Source organism: Grampus griseus, assembly GCF_964374135.1.
Source record: "Grampus griseus genome assembly, chromosome: 2".
In the NCBI taxonomy this organism is placed as follows: domain Eukaryota; kingdom Metazoa; phylum Chordata; class Mammalia; order Artiodactyla; family Delphinidae; genus Grampus; species Grampus griseus.
Genome location: NC_139018.1, coordinates 34,726,244 through 34,747,177, shown reverse-complemented (window position 1 = coordinate 34,747,177; position 20,934 = coordinate 34,726,244). Strand labels below are relative to the sequence as shown.

The 20,934-nt window shown below is 36.7% G+C and overlaps 1 protein-coding gene across 6 annotated transcripts in view; it reads left to right on the top strand.

Annotated features, from left to right (window-relative positions):
* Window positions 1–20,934, top strand: part of GPHN (gephyrin) — a 627,058-nt gene that overhangs the window by 591,896 nt on the left and 14,228 nt on the right. For all 6 annotated transcript variants that reach the window (XM_082648862.1, XM_082648860.1, XM_082648864.1 and 3 more), the window contains 2 exons: window positions 6,011–6,098; window positions 17,834–17,907. In XM_082648862.1, coding sequence (XP_082504988.1) covers window positions 6,011–6,098; window positions 17,834–17,907 — 162 coding nt within the window. The remainder of the gene's footprint in view (window positions 1–6,010; window positions 6,099–17,833; window positions 17,908–20,934) is intronic.

Below are 20,934 nucleotides of genomic sequence, written 5' to 3'. Positions count from 1 at the left end.
AAATTTCTTATCATCTCCTGCATGACTTGTGTCATTTTATATTTTTGTACATCTCTTTGAGACATTTCTACTACTTGGTTTTCCATGCCACTAATTGAGTTTCAACAGAGACTATATTCACCTTCATCTACTAAATTTTAAATTTTGAAAATTATATTTTTTGTTCCAGAACATCTTTTTAAGGTTGTAAATGAATCTCCATTAGTGCTTTAATTGTGTGTTGTTTTTGTTGTTGTTAAAATTATCTATTTCCCCCAACATGTTGATTTCACTAAGAGCCATCCTAACTATCGTTCTTATTCTTCCACCCTCCAGTTGCTGGCAGCTTAAATTGCTGGTATTTTCCTTTACCTACTGAGAGTTGTATTCACCCTCAGCCCTCAAGAAGCTGCTAGGGTGCCATAGACCTGACAGGAATGTAGTTATAGTGGAAAAGAGCATCAGAGTGGTAAAAGGCATGGAAGTCACAACTCCTGAATTGGCAAAGCAGCAATAGCAAGCTGCCAGTCTTCTATTGAAGCCGCTGTGCTTCCTGGACATTTAGTTATGCAGGTTTGGGCTTTCCCAGTTGTTAGGGATAGGGCAGTCTTAGTATTTTTTAAGTAGACTTCTGGGTCAACTTAAAAATAATACCTTTGTGCTTAAACTGCATCCCAATCAGCTTCTAGTGCTTTAAATCAGTGAATGTTAGACATGGAAAGGATCTAGTCCAAATGTTCTCATTTTACAGATAAGGATAATGAGACCCCAAGAAATGATGTTCATTTTTCAAAGTCATCTCAGCGGTAGAGACAAAACTGGATTCTAGGCCCTGACACACTCAGGCTTCAGTTGACAGTTCTGTTTTCTGTCACCGAGTACTTAAATTTCTAGCATTTAGCACTAAATCAATGCTCTTATAGAATGTTCTCATATAATATTGGTACTCTCAGAGAACCATGGGTAGGTACTTATTTCAAGTGAAAATGGATAGAAAGTGTTAGTAAATCAAGATTAATGCTAGTATTAGATTTATCTTTAATATTCTTTTTTTTTTTTTTTTTTTTTTTTTTTTGCGGTACGTGGGCCTCTCACTGTTGTGGCCCCTCCCGTTGCGGAGCACAGGCTCCGGATGCACAGGCTCAGCGGCCATGGCTCACGGGCCCAGCCGCTCCGCGGCACGTGGGATCTTCCCGGACCGGGGCACGAACCCGTGTCCCCTGCATCGGCAGGCGGACTCTCAACCACTGCGCCACCAGGGAAGCCCAGATTTATCTTTAAAGAAATGGTTAATCACCTTTCAAATCTAATTAAAACTGCAGTTTTTAATGAAGAAAGAATTAAATGATATCACAATATCCCTTTAAGATCTGCTGTTCTTTGAGAAAAGGGAAGCTACTGGTATATACCTAGAAAACTTACTAATCTGCTTAATTGAACATCCCTTCGAGTGGCGATGGTGAGAAGATATTTCAAATGTAAAAAATACAAGTTATTGGTTTTTGATCGTCACTATTTGGCATACACAAATAATATTTATATACTTAGATAAAAATGATAAATAACTTTTCTGATGATGTATATAACAAAGTGTCTTTCACAGTGTGAATACTACTGTAGTTTAAAAGAATAGTAGAGTGAACATAGGTGACCTTGAACCTGTCACTACCTCTGTGAATTTCATTGACCTCTCTTGCCCTGCCTACATCATAGAGTTGTGAAATTAACACATAAGTGTGACAGTGTATTGTTCTTTTAAAACAAGAGAATTATTGTCATTAATTTTATTTCTTAAATATCAACTGATCTTATATATAGGAAGTAATGTCATATGTAAGACATATAAGGTCATATTATGTTTTCATTTTACTCTCCTATCGTTGCAAAAATTAATATGCTATGCTCTCTATTTAACAAAACTGAGAAAATCATAATTATTTTTATCCTACTATAATATCCATGATTATAATCCTTGCTACCTATTTTTTATCATTATTCAGAGTAATCTCTTAGTCTTAGAAGCAAACTCAGTTTTTAGTTCTTAAAAATAAAAAGGTTGGGGGGATGGAATATGAAATAAATATGGGAAAATATTAGCATTTGTCAAATCTGAGAGATGGATACATGGGTGTTATACTGTTATCTTATGTGAGAAATATTTCATCATTTAAAATATGAATCACAAAAAAAAGAGAGCAAATTTATGACTTGTGAGCAAGCCCTAAGTTATGTTTAATCAAAATCTTATTTAGTTTTCATCTGAATACAGGATTCAGAACTATGTTTGTTTCATTCCGCAGAACTAACATGTTCACAGATGCACTTTTCTTGTCATCCCAGACAGATCTCCTGCTGCCTTAGCATCCTCTGTTTTATGCTTTTGCATAACGGTCCATTCTCATGAGAGTTTTCCTTGTATGACATATCATATGCCTGAAAAAACTAGACAGTCACTCTGCTTAGGCACTCGACAAGGAAACAGAGGTTCTAGTCCTAGCTCTGCCACTTACTGCTCCGCCTAGCCTTTAATATGCTACTTTGCCTCTCTGAATACCACTTTCCTTTTCTGTAAAATAGGCATAATCATACTGTTCAATCTACCTCAGAGATTTATTGTGAAATAATAAATGGAGTTATATCATGCAGTATAAGTGAAGTTACAAATCCTCTGACAGTTGCCATACATTGGTCCCTGTCCCTGTAAGCTATGATCTCTTACTAGGTCCCACACACCGGAAGTATGCAACTGAAAGTAGAGTTAAAGAGGTGGGCAGAGGGAGATAGAGAAGGGCAAGCCCCAAAGAATGCTCCCAGCTCTGCTACTGAACACAATGACCCCCAAAGACCTTTCCAATTTTAAGATTTGATGATTTTGTGAATCCATCAGCCACAGAGAAGAAAGCAGCATTGAATGTATTCTTTGAAACATAATAAATTACAGTAAGGACTTGCTTGATATAAAATTCCTTTTAGTTTATTTCTGCAAGTTAGAAAATATCATGTGAAGAGTTGATGACTCTGCAGTTGTACAAAATAGGAAAAAGTCTTTCCCAGATAATATGAAAACAAGGAATAAGGGGGAAAAAAAATCACTGAAAAGTATGTTTATTTGCAGCCATCAGCTAGCCTGTCCCAGGAACTTTACCCACCTACAAAGATGTTGATGTGTATGTCACTGCTGCTTTGTTTCCAATGACTTTGCCATAATCCTGTAGAGTTGACAAGCTATAAATTAAATATTGTAAGATTGGTAGAATTAGCAAATGTCTCTTATACTAACACAAAATTATATGTTGTGTTGATAATAGTCATTGTCCCTTCACCTGAATCACATCCTGCATCACCCTGTGTTTGTGATGTTTTTCCCATTTACTCCATAGGCCAACCATTGGCTCAGCTTAATGATTCAGCAAGGCAAGGGGACCAGAGTGCTGGGCATGCAGTGATCAGGAATCCATCACATACATATCTTATAGTATTGCAGTACAAAAGAATAATTTGTTATCTTTTTCCCTAAAGCTAAATGAAAAAGATTGATGAAAAATCTGTTCAAAATACATAGTTCAAAAATACACCCATTTTTTAATATAATTCTTCCAAGATGTTTGCCCAACCAAATTAGCTTCAAAATTCATGTCAGGGATTTTTTTTAAGTTTGTTTGTTTTTTAAATGTTTTACACATAGATCCTACCTTCATTGAATACCTGGGTATCTTTTTGGCTGCATAAGCAATTAACTGGATGATTTCAAAGGATCCCTGTGTTATAGATTGAACCTCATGTGAGCCATTTTTCAAACTTTTATTGTTGTCTCCTTGGGAACTTGCTCACCAAAGCCAAACAACCTCTGGTACACTCATGGACAGGCCAGTGCTTGAGGAGCAGGAGAATTTTATCTAGAGTCAATAAGAGAACCTAATAGTAAATGGAACTATTCAGGCTGGAACCAGGCCTAGCTTATTTATTGAGCCCTTTGGGCTTTTCACATACAGTTCTATGAATGTATTTGAGGTCCAATCTATGATTTTCTTCTGTGTTAGTCATAGATATTCTCCTAAATAAAAACAGTCAAATATGCTAAAGTTGAACTCTGCCAGGTTGTTAGGTTTGTATGATAACTTTTGTCAGTACCACAGTCATAACAACAACAACCAACCTTTCTTATAAACTCAGTTTGTACCAGGTACTATCCCACAAACTTATATATATTATGTTACTTAACCCACATAACAACCCTATACTATCCCTACCTTACAGATGGAAAACTAAGGCAAAGAAAGGTTTAGCAACTTGTCCAAGGTTCTACATCTAGCAGGTAGTAGCACCAGGATTTAAACTCAGGCAGTCTGACTCCAGAGTTCACACTCTTAATCTCTGTAATGTGCCACCTCCCAACTTTGTCTCCTGAAGAGCCTCTCGGGTAGATCTCAAGTTCCTCTCCTTACCTCTGTCACCCCTGGATAAAATTTGTGCTAGTTACAAATCTCCTCCTCCTCCTCCTTTTCCTCTCTTCCTCCTCCTCCTTCATCTCCTCTCCCTCCTCCTCATCCTCCCATGAAATAGTGCATCAAGGGAAAAGGATATGAACAAACTTCACTACCATGAGAGATTTGGGAGAACATATGCAATCCCATTGAGACATCATTTGATTTCAAGTTAACAAAAACCTGCTGATTCTAGTTTAAGCAAAGGGGGGGATTTATGGGAAGAGTTGTCTCCTGGAGCACAAGACCAAGAATATGCCTCAGGAAGGACTAAAAACAAGAACTAGAGCATTAGAAGCCAGGATGGTTCCCTTTTTAAATGTACATGTTAGATGTCTATGGAGGAGAAAGGGAAATACCTCCCTTCTCCACAGGGTAAAAAGTTCTTAGAAAACAAGGGTTTAGGCTGAACAAATATTCCTCAAAAGGCACCTTTTCTGTACTCCATCATTTGAAGGTAAATGCAAGTGCAGTGCACATTGCCCAGTAGCTTTGTATGCATTTAAAATTGTGACTAAACAGTCCCTTTCAGCTATTGCCTGATTTCCTGTCCCTCCAGAAACCCTGATGGTTGGCATTTTGTTTTTTTCTCACTTGATTAATCTCAAGTTAGGCCTTTGCAACCCTTCTAACATCAATAGGATAAGACTGTTGATTTCACGCCATCCTTCCTCCCAGGCCTTCCATCTGTACAATCAGAGGGCCTGGTGCACTTGTCTTTTCAGTTGACTGTCAGGAATCTCACTAGTTTCAATCCCTAACATTCACCCTGTCCCTTTATCCTCTCAAAATATCTCATACTGTCTCTGCCTTCCTTGTTCTTTTTTTCTCTACCTTTTTCCCAATAAACACCTACTGGCTCTTTATATTTTTAGGGACCCCCCCCCCACCCTTTTCCCATTAGATGAAGTTCAAATTCTTGACCTTGAGAGCCCTCCAAAATCATGCCCTACACTACCTATCCCAGCCGTTCCAAGTCAGGTCCCTCACTCAAGCAGTTCATTTTCCCCATTCATCGAGAACACCACAGGCTTCATCACAGTCCGATCCTCTTGCTTACAAGGCCCTTTCCCATTCCTTCCCACCTGTAAAAATTCAGCCCATTTCTCAAGGCCTAACTAAATTAAGTCATATTCCCTCTAAAGAGTCCTAAGTCTCCAACACCTAGGGCGATCAACTGTCCTGGTATGCCTGAAATTTCCTAGGAAATGTAACTTTCAGCACTACATCTGGGATATTCCTAGGCAAACTGGGATGGTTAGGCAGCCTATCCACACCTCACTGTCTCCCCTCATTATACTGCCTTTTTGGGTAAAAAGCCTGTGAAAGTACCAGTAACTACTATTTCCACACTTACAAGTTTCTTTCTCCACAATGAGTTATGCTTTTACTGTGCAGAGACCTTTTTGATTCCCACTTCATACAGACTTTTGTGCTGTACTCATGTTAATGCCTACTCGTTGAATAGGTGGTCTAGTTTTTAGTTGGCACTATATTTAAAATCTTTTCCTTGTGTGTTAATTTATTTGTCTTTATTTTTTTTCCAGCCCAGATGACTTACTCAATGCCTTGAATGAGGGTATCAGTCGTGCTGATGTCATCATCACATCAGGGGGTGTGTCCATGGGGGAAAAGGTATGAAAAAATGAGGTTCATGAAGTCTGCAGTTGATTAACAGTGGTGTGGTAGTCATCTGGTATCCATAACCAGACTCCCACAAAGCTGAAAGTCCACAGGGCTTCAGAAATTTCTGGGCATTCTAAAAGGTATGCAGTGCAGATAAGTCAGAGAGCTTACCATCTCAAATTAAATCCAGGAGTGAAGGTGTTAAAATGTAGATAGGTATTCTCTTCATAGCAGACAGATTGCCGGGTCAGTCTTCCCTCAAAGTCTTCTAGAGGTCTTGAGCCCTGGGTAGAGCAGATTGCTGCAGTCCTCTCCCAAGATCACAAAGGCTAGGCTGAGGTCTGCATTGTAGCAAAGCTATAAGAAATAATTTGCAACATGTCTGTTATCATTACCATCAAACTGCCTGATGTGCTCTGAGCATCACGAGGGCAAACCCTGAAGTTAAGAGTACTTAAGTTTTAAATTTCTTATTTCCAGGGAGTATTTCATATAAAACTTATCTTGGTTGCTAATGAACTTAATTATGGGACAGTACCTATTTGGCAGACCAGAAGTTTGCTTTTCCAGTACTTCTGAAGAGGCAACAAGCTTATAGCTTACATAGGCTTGGCAATTGTGGCTCAATTATGGTAAGAACAGAACACTTCTGGACCTTAACCTTCTTTATTAGTGCTAACAAAGATGTCATTTATCCCAGGGATTTGCTCACAGGTCAACAGCCAATATAGTAAAGCATATTGGTTTTCTTTTTTTACTCTCTGTGTGGTAAGATACTTACACTGAACCTTTAATTTACTAGGAAGGAGATTTTTAGGAACTGGGCATCCCAGAGTATTCCATAGGAGCTAATAATTGTCCTTCCTAACTCCTTGAGGGGGAATCATATGAAAGAAGAACCAGGAAGAAAGAGAGAAAGCATCAATGCAGCAAACTCCTGCCAGCCTGCAAATTCTAGTCCCCAAAAGAATTCCAGTGTACCTCAGTAGCAGAAAGAAAGAAAAGTGTAAGAGAGAGAACATCTGCTTCAGCCCAAGGGCAGAGCCTGAAAACCAGTCACTGAAAAGACAGGGAAGTTAGTCAAGGAAAGATCCAGAAGCATTAGGTAGCACGCATGAATTTTAAGTGCAGAAACTCAGGTACACAAGAAATTTATTTATGTGATTCAACTTAAATTCCACTGTGAGTACCTATGCTACAGAACTGGCAGGAAATTTTATTTAAGCCACTATAGGACTAATTGCCTCCAAAAATTATGCCAAAGAACTGGGAGGGGCTTAAGAGGCAACAGAGCATCAAGGAGACACATCTGGTCACCAGTCTTCGCTGGACACATCTAGAGTGTCCTTGTCATGCCATTAGATCTCAGATCTTTGTTCTTATGGGCCATGCTAATAGCACTGGGATTATGGGGAGACTGGGAGTCTTAGGGCAGAGGAAAGGGGCCCCTACTGCTTGTGGGACCCACAGACCTCTATCCTCTTCTCAGCCAAGGAGAAATGACTCTTCCATAGTTGCTTCCCTCAAAATCTCTCCCCACCCCCACCTCCTCCTGTTTCACATAGCCTTTGCAAAGAGTTTTCATTTTTATAAAACACCAAAAGTTTCGGGTAAACAGTATCTGCTTTCTGCCCTAAAAACTAAAGAATTGTGTGCATTACTATAAATTTTCCACCACCTACAAAATTGTAAAATAGCTCAAAGACAATGAAACGTGTAGATAATCGATAAGGATACGCTAGACTGGACATCAAATAATTGTGTCTTCCTATTTCAAGGTCTCTTAATTTTTCCTAACAGTGTCTCCCCCACCCCATATGATCAAAATAATCACAAAGATCATTACTGATCACAGAAAAGGACTGGTCTCATAGGTTTGCCCTGATTATTTAGCAACAAAAGTATTAATTAACCATATAGGTCTCCTTGAGTTTGTTTTACACATCTACAGCCATATAGCAATAGAATATTAAAACTAATGAACAATATTCCAAATAAATAATTTGTTAAAATATTTTTTATTTCCCTTAACATTTCATTTAGTCCCATGGTTTTCTTGTTCTGCTAGATCTTGGGTTAGCAGTCTGCTTTCTTGAAACCATCTGTTTTCATTCTAAAGAGTCCTGGGATTCCTGACTCAGTCCACTGGTACTGTACAAAAGTTATCTAAGCTATATCACCTCAGCAGCCTGTACCCTAGAGACTATTCTTTGAAGCATCAATAGTTCAAAATACCTATCATTGTCCTTTTCCCTAGTGCTCTGAGTCTCTTTGTTGCAGACACTAACTATTTACTGTAGCTTATATAGCAGAGTCTTCAGGCCAGCATCAAAGTAAAACAGAGGCTTTCCTTAGCTAGTAGATATTTAATAGCTGTGCTTAATTTATTACTGTAACCAATAATATTAGAAGATAAGTAAGATTCTCTATTGGTATACAGTAGGTAACTATTTCATAAAAGTTTTGGTCAGTGTTTCCCCTGAGGGTGAAAACATATTATGAACAGCAAGGGCATTGTCAAATCTCCAGACACTTCCCATAAAGCATACAATTTCTGAAACATTATATTAATGACATTTTACCTGCATAAACCTAACCTAGAGCACCTAGAGCACTAACCTAGAGTGAGCCTTTCTTCTCAGATGTAATAGTAACTCCCTTCCTCTGAAACTCCTGTAACGGTAACATATCAAACAAACCTAACTATTTCTAATTTCTCTTTTTATAAGGTGAAAGAACAAATCTTCGTGACTTTCTAGGGGCCCTCTAGGAAATTTCAAACATAGTCTTAGGCGTTGAAGATATTCTGAAAAAATTTTTTTTTCCTAAATTTAAATCTGATCTTTAGAAGGCAAAAAAGAGTTGTCAAAAAAAAAAAAGTGGGCACCTGATTAAGATAGGATCATAGCTACCTAAGAAACATACTTGGTTACCTAATTTTTCAAAGCAACAATAAAATACTGGAAAACAAGCATAGAAGGTAACATGATCATAAATAATATTGGCTCATTCATAAATTAGGAACCTTTGTTCTATACTTCTTTATTTCCTTAAATAATCAAAGACAAACAAAAAGGCATATTACACAAAAAGAATAACCTTACATATCATAGGGAAAGCATTAATCAGTAAAGCAAAGAAGTAAGCTCATCAAAACTGAGTGAACTTACTAAAATTTTAATATATTTCTCAGCTTCATTTCAAACACAGGTAATTAAACCAAGGCAAATCAAAGTCATTTTCAGAGTTTTGTCCTTTATTATGCTTTTTTTATATGTTGGAACAAACTGACACTTTACTTTAGAACTAAGAGTGGTCTCCAGACCAAAGAGGGTCCTGGAGACTCTTTAAGTGGGTCTGCAAGGTTAAATCTATTCTCATAATAAAACTAAGACTTTATTTGACTTTTTTATTTTCCTTCTCTCATGACTGTATAGTGAGTTTTTCCAGTGACTGTATGATCTATAATATCTCATCAGACTGAATATGGAAGCAAATAAGAGAATCCACCTGACTTCTATTAAGCTGAACATTAAAGAGATTTTTTAAATTATAAAACAATGTATAAACAATAAGTTACTTATGTTAACATGAAATAGCTTCATCACTGCTGTTTACAAATGAACCAACAAATAAATATTCTTAAATTCTTAGTTTTAATTTCTAATACAGTAAATATCGATAGACATAACCCACATAACAAAAGCTCTAGGGATCCTTAATGGATTTTAATTTAAGAGCATGTAAAGGCTCCTGAGACCAAGTATTTTGAGTATTGGACTTTTTTTTTAATATTTTTTTTTCCTGAAAAGTGAAAGAATATGCATAGTTTACTTGTCTGTCATGATTACTTCTAACATAATTGCAACCACCCATATTTATTATAATGTTTAAGAAAATCACTAATTTCTATTTCACAGCAAAAATTAGGGGGCATCAATCATTGACAAATCATATGTAAGCATTTTAGCGGACTAGCAAAGTTCATAAACACAGAATACAACTTTGTACAGCCACACACATCCCCTTTGTACCTTCTTAATGTAGCAAAAATGAAAACATACTCATTAACACGACCCAAAGATATATCCTCTCTTTGGCATATTAAAATAAGAAGCAAAGTATAATGTATTAACTAAAAGTCATGCTTAGTAAGCAGTGATCGAGTATCCTATTGTACTTAGAAATCAAGGTATCTCATGATTATTCATTAATTAATCAATTTAATAACTTCAAGATTTTAAATTACTTAAAAATCTTGAAAATTATTTTCAAGCTGACATTCTACAAACATAATTACTATTGAAATTAAAAGTTTGTCAGAATAATGATTCTATTTCATTGAACCAAATTTTAGATTTTTCACAATCTTAAGTATTATATAAGAATAGCGTTAGACTCTTTGATGAGTAACCTATATAATTTTAGGAAAAAACAAACCCAAGCAAAATAAAATGTATTTTCCTACTTAACACTGATAAGAGAAAGAACATGGCTGGGTTTGCTTATTAACCAAAATAATTAAGCTAGTCTCATTTGCCAGAGATTTACCTTAACTATGTGAACTTTATTCTTAAAATTATAAGAAGAATTTTTTTTAGTGCAGCATATTTAAAATAGTATAAGATAAATTTTCTTATTATCTGGGAACTTTAGGAATATTCTATTTATGTAAGTACTTATCTCTCTAAATGAATCAGAATAGAGTATCTTTAATTTAAGAGACATTAGAAGTGTTTCGGTGTGTTCGTTTTTCTCCCCGTTGGCAAAGCAAACTTTATTGTGGGCCTAAGATCAGGGCTCTTCTCTTCATGTCCTGCTAAACCAGAGAGCTGGGGATGAGAGGCTCTTGTGTTTCCCCTGCAACACCTCCATCACATTCAAATTCAAATGGAGAGAGCCAGGGTAGGGGACACCCTGAATCTGCAGCATACTCCGAGGAAGGCCCACTGTGCATGGCGGTCTCACAGGCATATAATTTATGAATACCCTCCAGAAATAGGAAAACATTTCACACTCACAAAACAAGATAAATGCCTTCCCTGGATCACAGACACATAGACACACAACCACATAAAGAATATACAGCTTCAGGGACTTCCCTCGTGGTCCAGTGGTTAAGAATCCGCCTTCCAATGCAGGGGACGTGGGTTTGATCCCTGGTCGGGGAACTAAGATCCCATATGCCGCAGGGCAACTAAGCCTGTGCGCTGCAACTAGAGAGCCTGTGTGCCACAACAAGAGAGCCCACATGCTGCAAACACTGAGCCCGCATGCTCTAGAGCCTGCATGCCACAACTAGAGAGAAACCCACACACCGCAATGAAGAGCCTACTTGCCGCAATGAAAATCCCGAGCGCTACAACTAAGACCCAACGCAGCCAAATAAATAAATAAATAAATTTTTTTTTCAAAATACAGCTTCAGCTCTACAACTTCAACCACAGATTAAGAGTAAACACAGAAACAAACAAACAAACAAAATTAGTCTACAAATAAAGAGCTATTTTCCTTCCTAGAGGTCACAAAATTCTTAATTGGTTTAGGCTCAAAATGACAGACAAACAAACAAGAAAGACTAACAAACCAGATTCTCTATCTTCTCTTACCTAACAGAGAATAGATTTCAATCACCCATTTATAGGAATCACCAAATGGTCAGACCATAAAACCGAATTCTCAATCATTGATGCTACAGAGGGGAATACCTTATTGGCCATGCATAGAACCAAAATTAATAGAGGAGGCAAAAATAGAGAAACCCAAAGTTAGCAGATTTCAGGTTTTATTACTACTTGGCATACACTCCAGAAACCAAAGAATGATGTATGCAGGTTTAAGCCACCCATAAAATGCACTTTTCTGGCAATTGAGTTTACTTGGTTTTGTCAGATAAATCAATACGGCATCTCAGTGGAGCCTTCAGAATTGTTAAGGTATAGTTTTTTAAAGATAAAATCATGAATCTCATATATTTTTTTATTTTATAAAATGAACATGTGTCAATGATTTTATTTAACTCATTAGTTAATGAGGGAACCAGTAAGATGTTGCAACTGGTTCTAAGAATTCAAAGAACAGAGACACCTATAGGTAATCAGAAATGCCGAAATCAGTCTGCTAATGGATGCAGAACTGTTCTATATCCACAGGAGAATAATCAATTACACCGCCACTGACAGAATTAATTTGCATTTCTTTGGATACTAATCATGTTCACCATCAGTTTTCTACAGCTTAATTTTTATAAAATAGCACAAAGACAATGAAAGGCACAAATAACCCAGAAGGTTGTTTGGATATCCAATAATCTTTTTTGCCCATTTCAAAGTCTTTCATAATTTATCTGACATTGTTTGTTCTTACTTGAGTTGAGGGAAAGACCTGTCTCCTTCATCCATTCGTGTTTCTTCTTCCTATCTGAATCTAGCTTTCAGAACATCAGACAGAGGTCCTTCCTGCTTCTATAGGTAGACAAAAACTTAAGAACAGTGATGATTCTCAGCTTTTATTGCTATGTCTGGTACAAGCTTTCCATCACAAGAAACATGAAGCATTTCTTCATGTTCAGAAAGAATGAAAAGGGGCATTTTTACAACAGAAATGCTTTTTTTTCAAGAAAAATAAAATACTTTCATTCATTTAACAAGTATGTAGTGAGCATATATGCTTTCCAAATTCTGTATCATTACCCATAAGGCCTTGCATGTGTGGCCTCTGCCTGTCTCTCCAACCTCCCCTTATGCCTCTTTCCTATTCATTCACTACCTTCCATTGTCTTTTCAGTTCTAGACACACTCTTTACTGCTCTTGAAGGTTTTGCATATATACTTTCCTCTGTCTGGAATTCTCATCCCTCCACACTTCTCATGGCTGAGTCCTCATCCTCACCACCTCTTTTAAAATGGCCTTTCCTTATTCTCCACCTCATACCATTATTCTCTATCCCAGCACCTGCTTTTTTCCTTCATAGCATGTACCACACTTTATAGTTATTTTATTTGTTGTTTTATTTTAGGCTGTCTTCTCCTCCAGTAAACTATAACAGGACATCCTTGTGCCAGGGACCATATGTATCTTGTTCACTATTAAATCTCTAGCACAAATAGAATTCCTCAGACATAGTAGGCACTCAAAAATATTTGTTGAACTAGCAAATGAATGAAAGTCATGTGCTAATCACCATGGACTCATTATATATATACAGAGGGTTTCTGATCTCACAAACTTTATAGTACAATAAAGGATACATATCTGTTATCAGGCAACTGCAGTATTACTTAAGTGTATGATGTCAGGAGGACATAGTACTATAAGAACACATAAGAAAGGCCTGGAGATTTCTGCTTCTACTATGATGGAGTGGCTTATTTGGACCAACTCTCCCACCAAGGACAACTATAAAAGCTATGGTGGCACAGTGGTTAATAATCTGCCTGCCAGTGCAGGGGACACGGGTTCGAGCCCTGGTCCAGGAAGATCCCACATGCCACGGAGCAACTAAGACCGTGCACCACAACTACTGAGCCCCCGTGCCACAACTACAGAAGCCCACGCGCCTAGAGCCCATGCTCTGCAACAAGAGAAGCCATCGCAATAAGTCAGCCCACCGCAACAAAGAGTAGCCCCCACTCGCTGCAACTAGAGAAAGCCTGTGCACAGCAACAAAGACCCAACACAGCCAAAAATAAATAAATAAATAAATTTATTAAAAATAAGTAGATAAAAGCTATGTAAATTTTTTTAAAGAATAAGAAAAAGGTGTCCAAAGAGAACAACCAAGACAGATGGGATTCAAGGCACCAAGATCTCAGAGAAAAGTGAACCACAGAGAAGCTGAACTGGAATTCTTCACCATATATTTCCTCAAGGCATTTACTAACTCCTAAGCCAGGAGGGACAGGGGATGATGTAGTGGTCAAGAGGTCAAGAATCTAAGCATAACAGAATAGCTAAAAGGCTAAGAAAATAAGCAGAGTTTTCAAAAGTCTTAAGAGTTCAAGACCGGCCGTGGAGGAGGGACCCTGGCAAATATCTCAGTCTTTCAGTTTAAACCGTTGAAGTGCCGTGATCTAAGAATAAGGACAAACTGGAAAAAAAAGCAGTCTTCACAAAGACTGCAATTGAGCCTCAAATTATCTCAGTCTCTGATTATATCAAGGTAATCTTAGTTAAGCTGCCAGAAGAAATTAAATTCTTTCTGGAGGAATAGATCATCATTCAAAACCTCTGAATTTTTTTCATATATAATGTTTGGACTTTACCAGAAATAGCACAAAATAACTAAAAATTTAGAAGGGAAAACAAGATAGTACAACCCTAAAAATGGTCCTGACATTTATATTGCCTCATATGGACTTTTAAAAACTGTAATTAATGTGTTTAAGAAAAAGAAATGACAAAGAATTTCACTAGAAAATTAGAATCTATTTATAAAAACTAAATGAAAATTTGGAAAAAATATGGAAAAGAGCATAAAAGACATATGGAATTTGGTGAAAGGTGTAACATATGTGTAATTGGAGTCCCAAAAGGAAAGGAGAGAGTGAACAAAAGCAATATTTAAGAGATACTGGCAGAGAGTTTTCCAAAACTAATAAAAGACATAAAGCCAGATATTCAAGGAGTTCTGCTAATCTCAAGCAGGATAAATACAAAGAAACCATACGTAGGTAGTCATAGCAAAACTACTGAAAACCAAGGACAAAGAGAAACATCTTACCAGAAGGACATGTTACCTTCAAAGGACCAAAAATAGAACTAACAGAAATGATTTAAACAGAAATTATGGAACTCAGAAAACAATGGAGGGACTTCCCTGGTGGTCCAGTGGTAGAGAATCTGCCTTCCAACGCAGGTAACAGGTTCAATCCCTGGTCGGGGAACTGAGATCTCACATGCTGCAGGGCAACTAAGCCCACGCACCACAACTACTGAGCTTGCACGCCTCAACAAGAGAGCCCATGTGCCGCAAACTACATACCCCATGCACCCTGGAGCCTGCACACCACAACTAGAGAGAGAAAACCTACACGCCACAACTAGAGAGAATCCCACATGCCACAATGAAGACACGACGCAGCCAAAATAAAATAAAATATTAAAAAAATAAAAACAAAATCAATGTGTTCAAAACAGAACTTCTAAAACATAAAAGAGAGAGAACAATGGAATGGCATTTGTAAAATGCTGAAAGAAAATAAAAGCTAGTGTGGAACTGAACTAGATAAAAACTGAACAGACCTATCCTAAAGGGAGTTTTTCAGGTGGAAAGATTATGGAAGCATGAAAATGTAGAAAGGACTAAAGAGCAAAGGAAAGGGTTAATATGTGGGTAAATGTAAATGAATTGTTATCTTGAGGTTTAAATGTATATAAATATATATTGAATATATAGAGTATATATTGTTTGTATAGTATATGTAGAATGTATATATATAATAGTTATATATATATACACACACACATATTTATAATGTATATAGAGTATATGATACATGATAGCACAAAAAGGAAAGAGGAATGGATGAAGTTAACATGTTTTAAAGTTCTTACATTGGGAAGTGATAAAAATACCAAATTATGATAGATTGTAGTAAGTTAAGAATGCATGTTGTAATCTCGAAAATAACTACTAAAATAATAAGAGAATGTGTAACTAACAAATAGAAGAAAAAGAAAATTAAACAACAAAAAATTTTGGTGAATTGGAAGAAGACATGAAAGAAGAAAAAGAAATAAAAACAAAAGTGACAAATAGGTAATGAATAGGAGGGCAATAGTTTTAAACCCCAAATATAGCAATAATTATATTAGGTGTAAATGGACTGAGTCCTCCAATTAAAAATTGTCATTCTGGATTTTAAAAAACAACCAATTGCATGATGCTTATCAGAGACCCACCTTAAATATAAGGACACAGCTCATTGCAAGTAAAAGATGAGAAAAATGTTACAAGGAAAGATAGCTGGTATGACTCTCTTGATATCAGAGAAAATTAAGATAAAAAGGATTGCTAAATATTAGGTGGAGGAACATTTCCTATTCATAGATGTACATGGATCAGTTCATCAAGTAAATTCTAAATTATTGTATCTAATAATATAACCTAAAAATAAACACTAATCAATCTACTATCCAGCCCTGGGAATTTAGGGGAGGCTGAGAAGATGACTGAGATTGAGAGTCATCTCAGAGATTGAGAGAGAGGAGGGTGGAAAGAAAGAGTTTTCTAAACGGAAGGAAGAACATTTTCAAAGATTTGAGGCAAGAAAGTGTAAAAACTGACAGCAATATAGTCCTGCTGGAATGTAGAGAGAGAGAGATTAAGGAAGAGGAATCGGGCTGGTGGGAAAAGGATTGCCTGATAAGAGCAATGATTGGCAAAAGGGGACTAGAAAATACAAGAATCTTAGCTATGATATTTAAAAGCTGAGACTTGTTTCTGGAAGGTTAGGAAGGTTAGGAACTTCCTGGTTAGGAAGTTATTGAAGTATTATATATTGATTTGATCAGATTTGTTTCCAGGAGGCCTCTCTCACTACTGTGGCGGGAATAAATTGGAGGAGGGCAGGAGTGTTGGCAGAGAGACCTATTTCAGTAATTCAGGTGAGATGATGTTGGCTGAGGCTGTGGAGATAGAAGGAAACAGCTTTTAAAAATAAAGTGTCCCGGGCTTCGCTGGTGGCACAGTGGTTGAGAGTACGCCTGCCGATGCAGGGGATACGGCTTTGTGCCCCGGTCCGGGAAGATCCCACCTGCCGCGGAGCGGCTAGGCCCGTGAGCCATGGCCGCTGAGCCTGCGCGTCTGGAGCCTGTGCTCCGCAACGGGAGAGGCCACAACAGTGAGAGGCCCGCGTACCGCAAAAAAAATAATAAAAAAATAAAAGTGTCCCATAACTTGTGAAATATTTAAAATTTTAGTAGGTTACTAGAATCTTGGATTAGTGAGCAGGAAACTCAGTAATAGACCAAGAGGTTGTATTACTTAAGAGAAACTTTTTAAACTGCAATTTTTTTCTTTACGTTTACAAAACCAACTACAAGGCAGTATTGCCTTTCCTTTCCAAAGATCATGTTTTGTCAGATGGCTCTGGGTTGGTCATAACCTTAGGTTGGTTGTGTTGGTAATAGCAGAATATAAAGTTGGAGCAATTAAACACCCTTGACTTTCTGTTTTAGAGCTCCCTCCCTACATTTTTAGTTGACTTATTTAGATTTGGTAATCTGTGGGCAAATGTCCAAGTGTCTCCTCAAGGAATGTGCATCATTTTAAGTTATTAGACAGAATAGTGTGTGATGCATACATGTGGCTTCCCTGCCCAGGCACGGCTACTTAAGTCATATTTATTAACATCCTTTCTCAGACGTAAAAATCTGTCTTAAAAGAGAGACAACAACCTATCAAGTAATGATTTATATGTTAATGTGGTTGCTTGGTTTACTATCTATCTAACTACTTCTATTAGAATGTACCTTTTATGAGGGAAGGGACATTGTTTCTTTTGCTCCAGGCTGTATCTCCCTGTACATGGATTGATACTCAACATATACAGGTGCTCAGTAAATATTTACTGAATGAATAAATGAATGAGGAATGAAGGGATATTTGTCTTAAATCAACTTCACTAAAATAAGGTGTTTCTTTTCATTTCAATCTTACAAATTTATTTTTTTTCATTTAAAGTTTGAAAGTCTGGTATTAGAATGTTCGAAAGTAAAGTGATTATTTTTCATATTTGCAGGACTATCTCAAGCAGGTGCTGGACATTGATCTTCATGCCCAGATCCATTTTGGCAGGGTTTTTATGAAACCAGGGTATGAAAATTATCTTGTTATCTAATATATGGGGTTGGTTTGGCTTGCTTTGACTAACAAAGTTTTTAAATGCTTTCTTTTTACATTTTCTATTATGGATTATTTATTCTAATAAAAAAATATTATAGTATTAGAGTTCTCTGAACAAGTGTATATCCTATCTGAAATGGGAATTCATCTTCTTTATAAATCACTGGGTCTGGTTTAAACAAAGCAAAGCAACTTTCCAAACCTTTTCTCCCTTTAATTTCCATGTCTAGTTCCTTCCTTCTCTTTTTCTGCTTCTTTCTCTCACTTATAACATTTCAGTATGAAAATTCTCAAACATACACAAATGCAGGGAGTACAATGAAACCCCCATATACCCATCGCCCAACTTCAGTAACTATTTTTCTGTAATTGTTTTATCAATCCTCTTCTTCACCTTTTTGGGGGGGCAGAGGGCTGGATTGTTTTAAAGCAAGTTCTAGACATGTCATTTTAGTATACATCTCAAATATTAATAACAACAGCAGTACTTTCTTACATAATCACAATGGTATTATCTCAGGTAACAGAATAAATAAGAATACCTCAGTATCATCTAATACCGTGATCGTATTTGAAAATTCTCCCAAATGTCAAGGAAAAGTATGCCTTCTTACATATGTTTTGTTTGAATTAGGAATCAAGTCAGGTCTACTCACTGTATTTGGTTAAGTTTCTATTAAACAGGAGCATTTACCAACCACCGCCCCCCTTTTTTGGCATGCCACTACTTGTTGAAGCAACTGAATCTTTTGTCCTAGTTTTGTCCTAGTGAATGGATTTGGCTGATTGCTTCCTTGTGGTGGCATTTAATTTGTTCCTGTCTCTCTCCAGTATATTCTGTACATCGGAAGTTAGATCTAAAGGTTTGAGTAGATTCAGATTCAGTTTTTTTTTTTTTGTAAGAATACTTCATGAATAGTGTTTCATACTGCTTCTTACTACCTCCCAAGAGGAAAGAAAAGTAACCACATACCTAGATCTTGCATATCTCCTGAAAACTAATAGCTCCCTCAGGAAGGGCTAATGGAGGTTCTGTAATCCATTGTAAATCCTCAAAGAATGCAAACATTGGTGTTGATAAAATATGTGTGGCCATGTCTTTAAACAACAGCCTGCCTGTTGAGACCCCTGCTCCTCTATAAACCTGTGGTATGTAAACATTATAAAAACACTGTTGAAAGCCCTCAGTGTGTGGGTGAGCATTCCAGCACACCTCCATGCTGTCAGGGACAACAGTAATGATGCTTTAGTTCAGGGTCATACTCTGATGGGTGCTCATATGAACCCTAAGAGAAAGTAGAGGTGGGACTTACCAGTTGTTACAAGTGAGCCATGGGAACTAGCAGCAAATTCCAGAAACCTTTTTTAAGTGTCAAGCCAGCCCTCCTAATCTCCCTGATTTATTGGATACCTTGTGTCAGTTCTAAGGCAGAGATCAGGCTTTACATTTAAGTATGAAGTTAAGATTGTCCCTAAAGCCTTCTCCACAATGTAATAGAATTTAGAATTCTTGGCATTATATTTCTGTAGTTGCTCTGATATGCTGCCACTGACAAGGCCCTTTTACTATTGAAGGTGTTGGATTGGGATCATTCTTATTAAGAATATCTTGTCTTAAGCAAATATTATTATGCTATGAGTACACAGGCTTTTTTTTACTCTGTCCCCATGGGCAGTACTAATTTGATTAGAATACAGAGGACATACCAAAAGTATGTCAGTGTACTTCTCACTAATCTCAAAAATTGAATTGATTATTCCTTTGCAGTGAGAAAGAAGCTGACATTACTTACCCTCACCTCTAGAGGAGAAATATTTGTATAATATCTATTATTTAAATTATCTATTATTTAAATTAATCTCAGCACCCATGATGTATAATTTTAGTACTCATTTTTAGTCTATTATTTACCACTTACTTCAGCTGTAGGACTTCTGTGACTTCCGTTATTGTATAAAAGCTGTTACATTCTGATCTCAAGAGGAAAAATGAACAATAGGTGTTGAGTTTCAAGGAAATGACTTTCCAGATCCTAAACAAAAACTTCACAGTCTAGCAATAAAACACTCATGATAGCAGCGCACATAACAAAATGTTTTATTGTAATGGAATCTTTTTAAAATGAGTACCTTCAGAGAAATCACAGTAGCTGTCTGCAAGGTTCAAAAGATGATTTAAATTGGTTTTAAATACAGTAGAAGGAAGGTGTTATGCATTCCCTCCTCAATCTTATTATGTGTGTTAGTTTGCTATTTAAAAAAAATGGTGTAGAAGTTTAAATGGGCTTCCTTTAATTGTCCAGAATTTTATACTTGTCTGAAGAGAAGAAGAATTTAAAGGTAATTGCTACTTAATAGTAGAATAAGAAGAAATATAAAAAGCTCAAGAACAATTTAGCTTTGCTCTTCCCACATACAGTACGTTCAGAATGCAATTAACCTCTTTCCTTTTAGACACGGAGATACTCAAAAAGCATTTGGAATATTATCTACCAGATCTACCAATCACAGTTTTTATGGACCATCTACAGTGAGCATAGCTGTTGTCGAAAATGTATCTTGGAAATTATTTTCATCACACAGTAACAGTCATTGCCAAATAACCTATCTATAAATGGATATGACATTCTAATCTCAGTTTTCTAAAACACAGCAAAGAATCAGGAAGTAAGCAAAAAAAGGCCTCAGAGTAGCCAAGAATAGATGTTACGAAGTCCATGTAATAACACTTCACAGTGTACCCTATGAGAGCCTTATCTAATTATGAGCCATAAAGTTAGAAAAACCTTGGTTCAAATCTTAGTATCTGAGTAATTTTGGCCAAATTGCTTAATCTCTCTGAGTCTCATTTTCCTCATCTGTAAAATGGGATGACAATTGTCACCTCATGGGATTATTGTAAGAATTAAATGAAATAATGGATATAATGCTTAGATGTTTCTTTAAAAATAGTAACTTCTATTATTACTATTATTATTATCATTCCAGCAATATAAC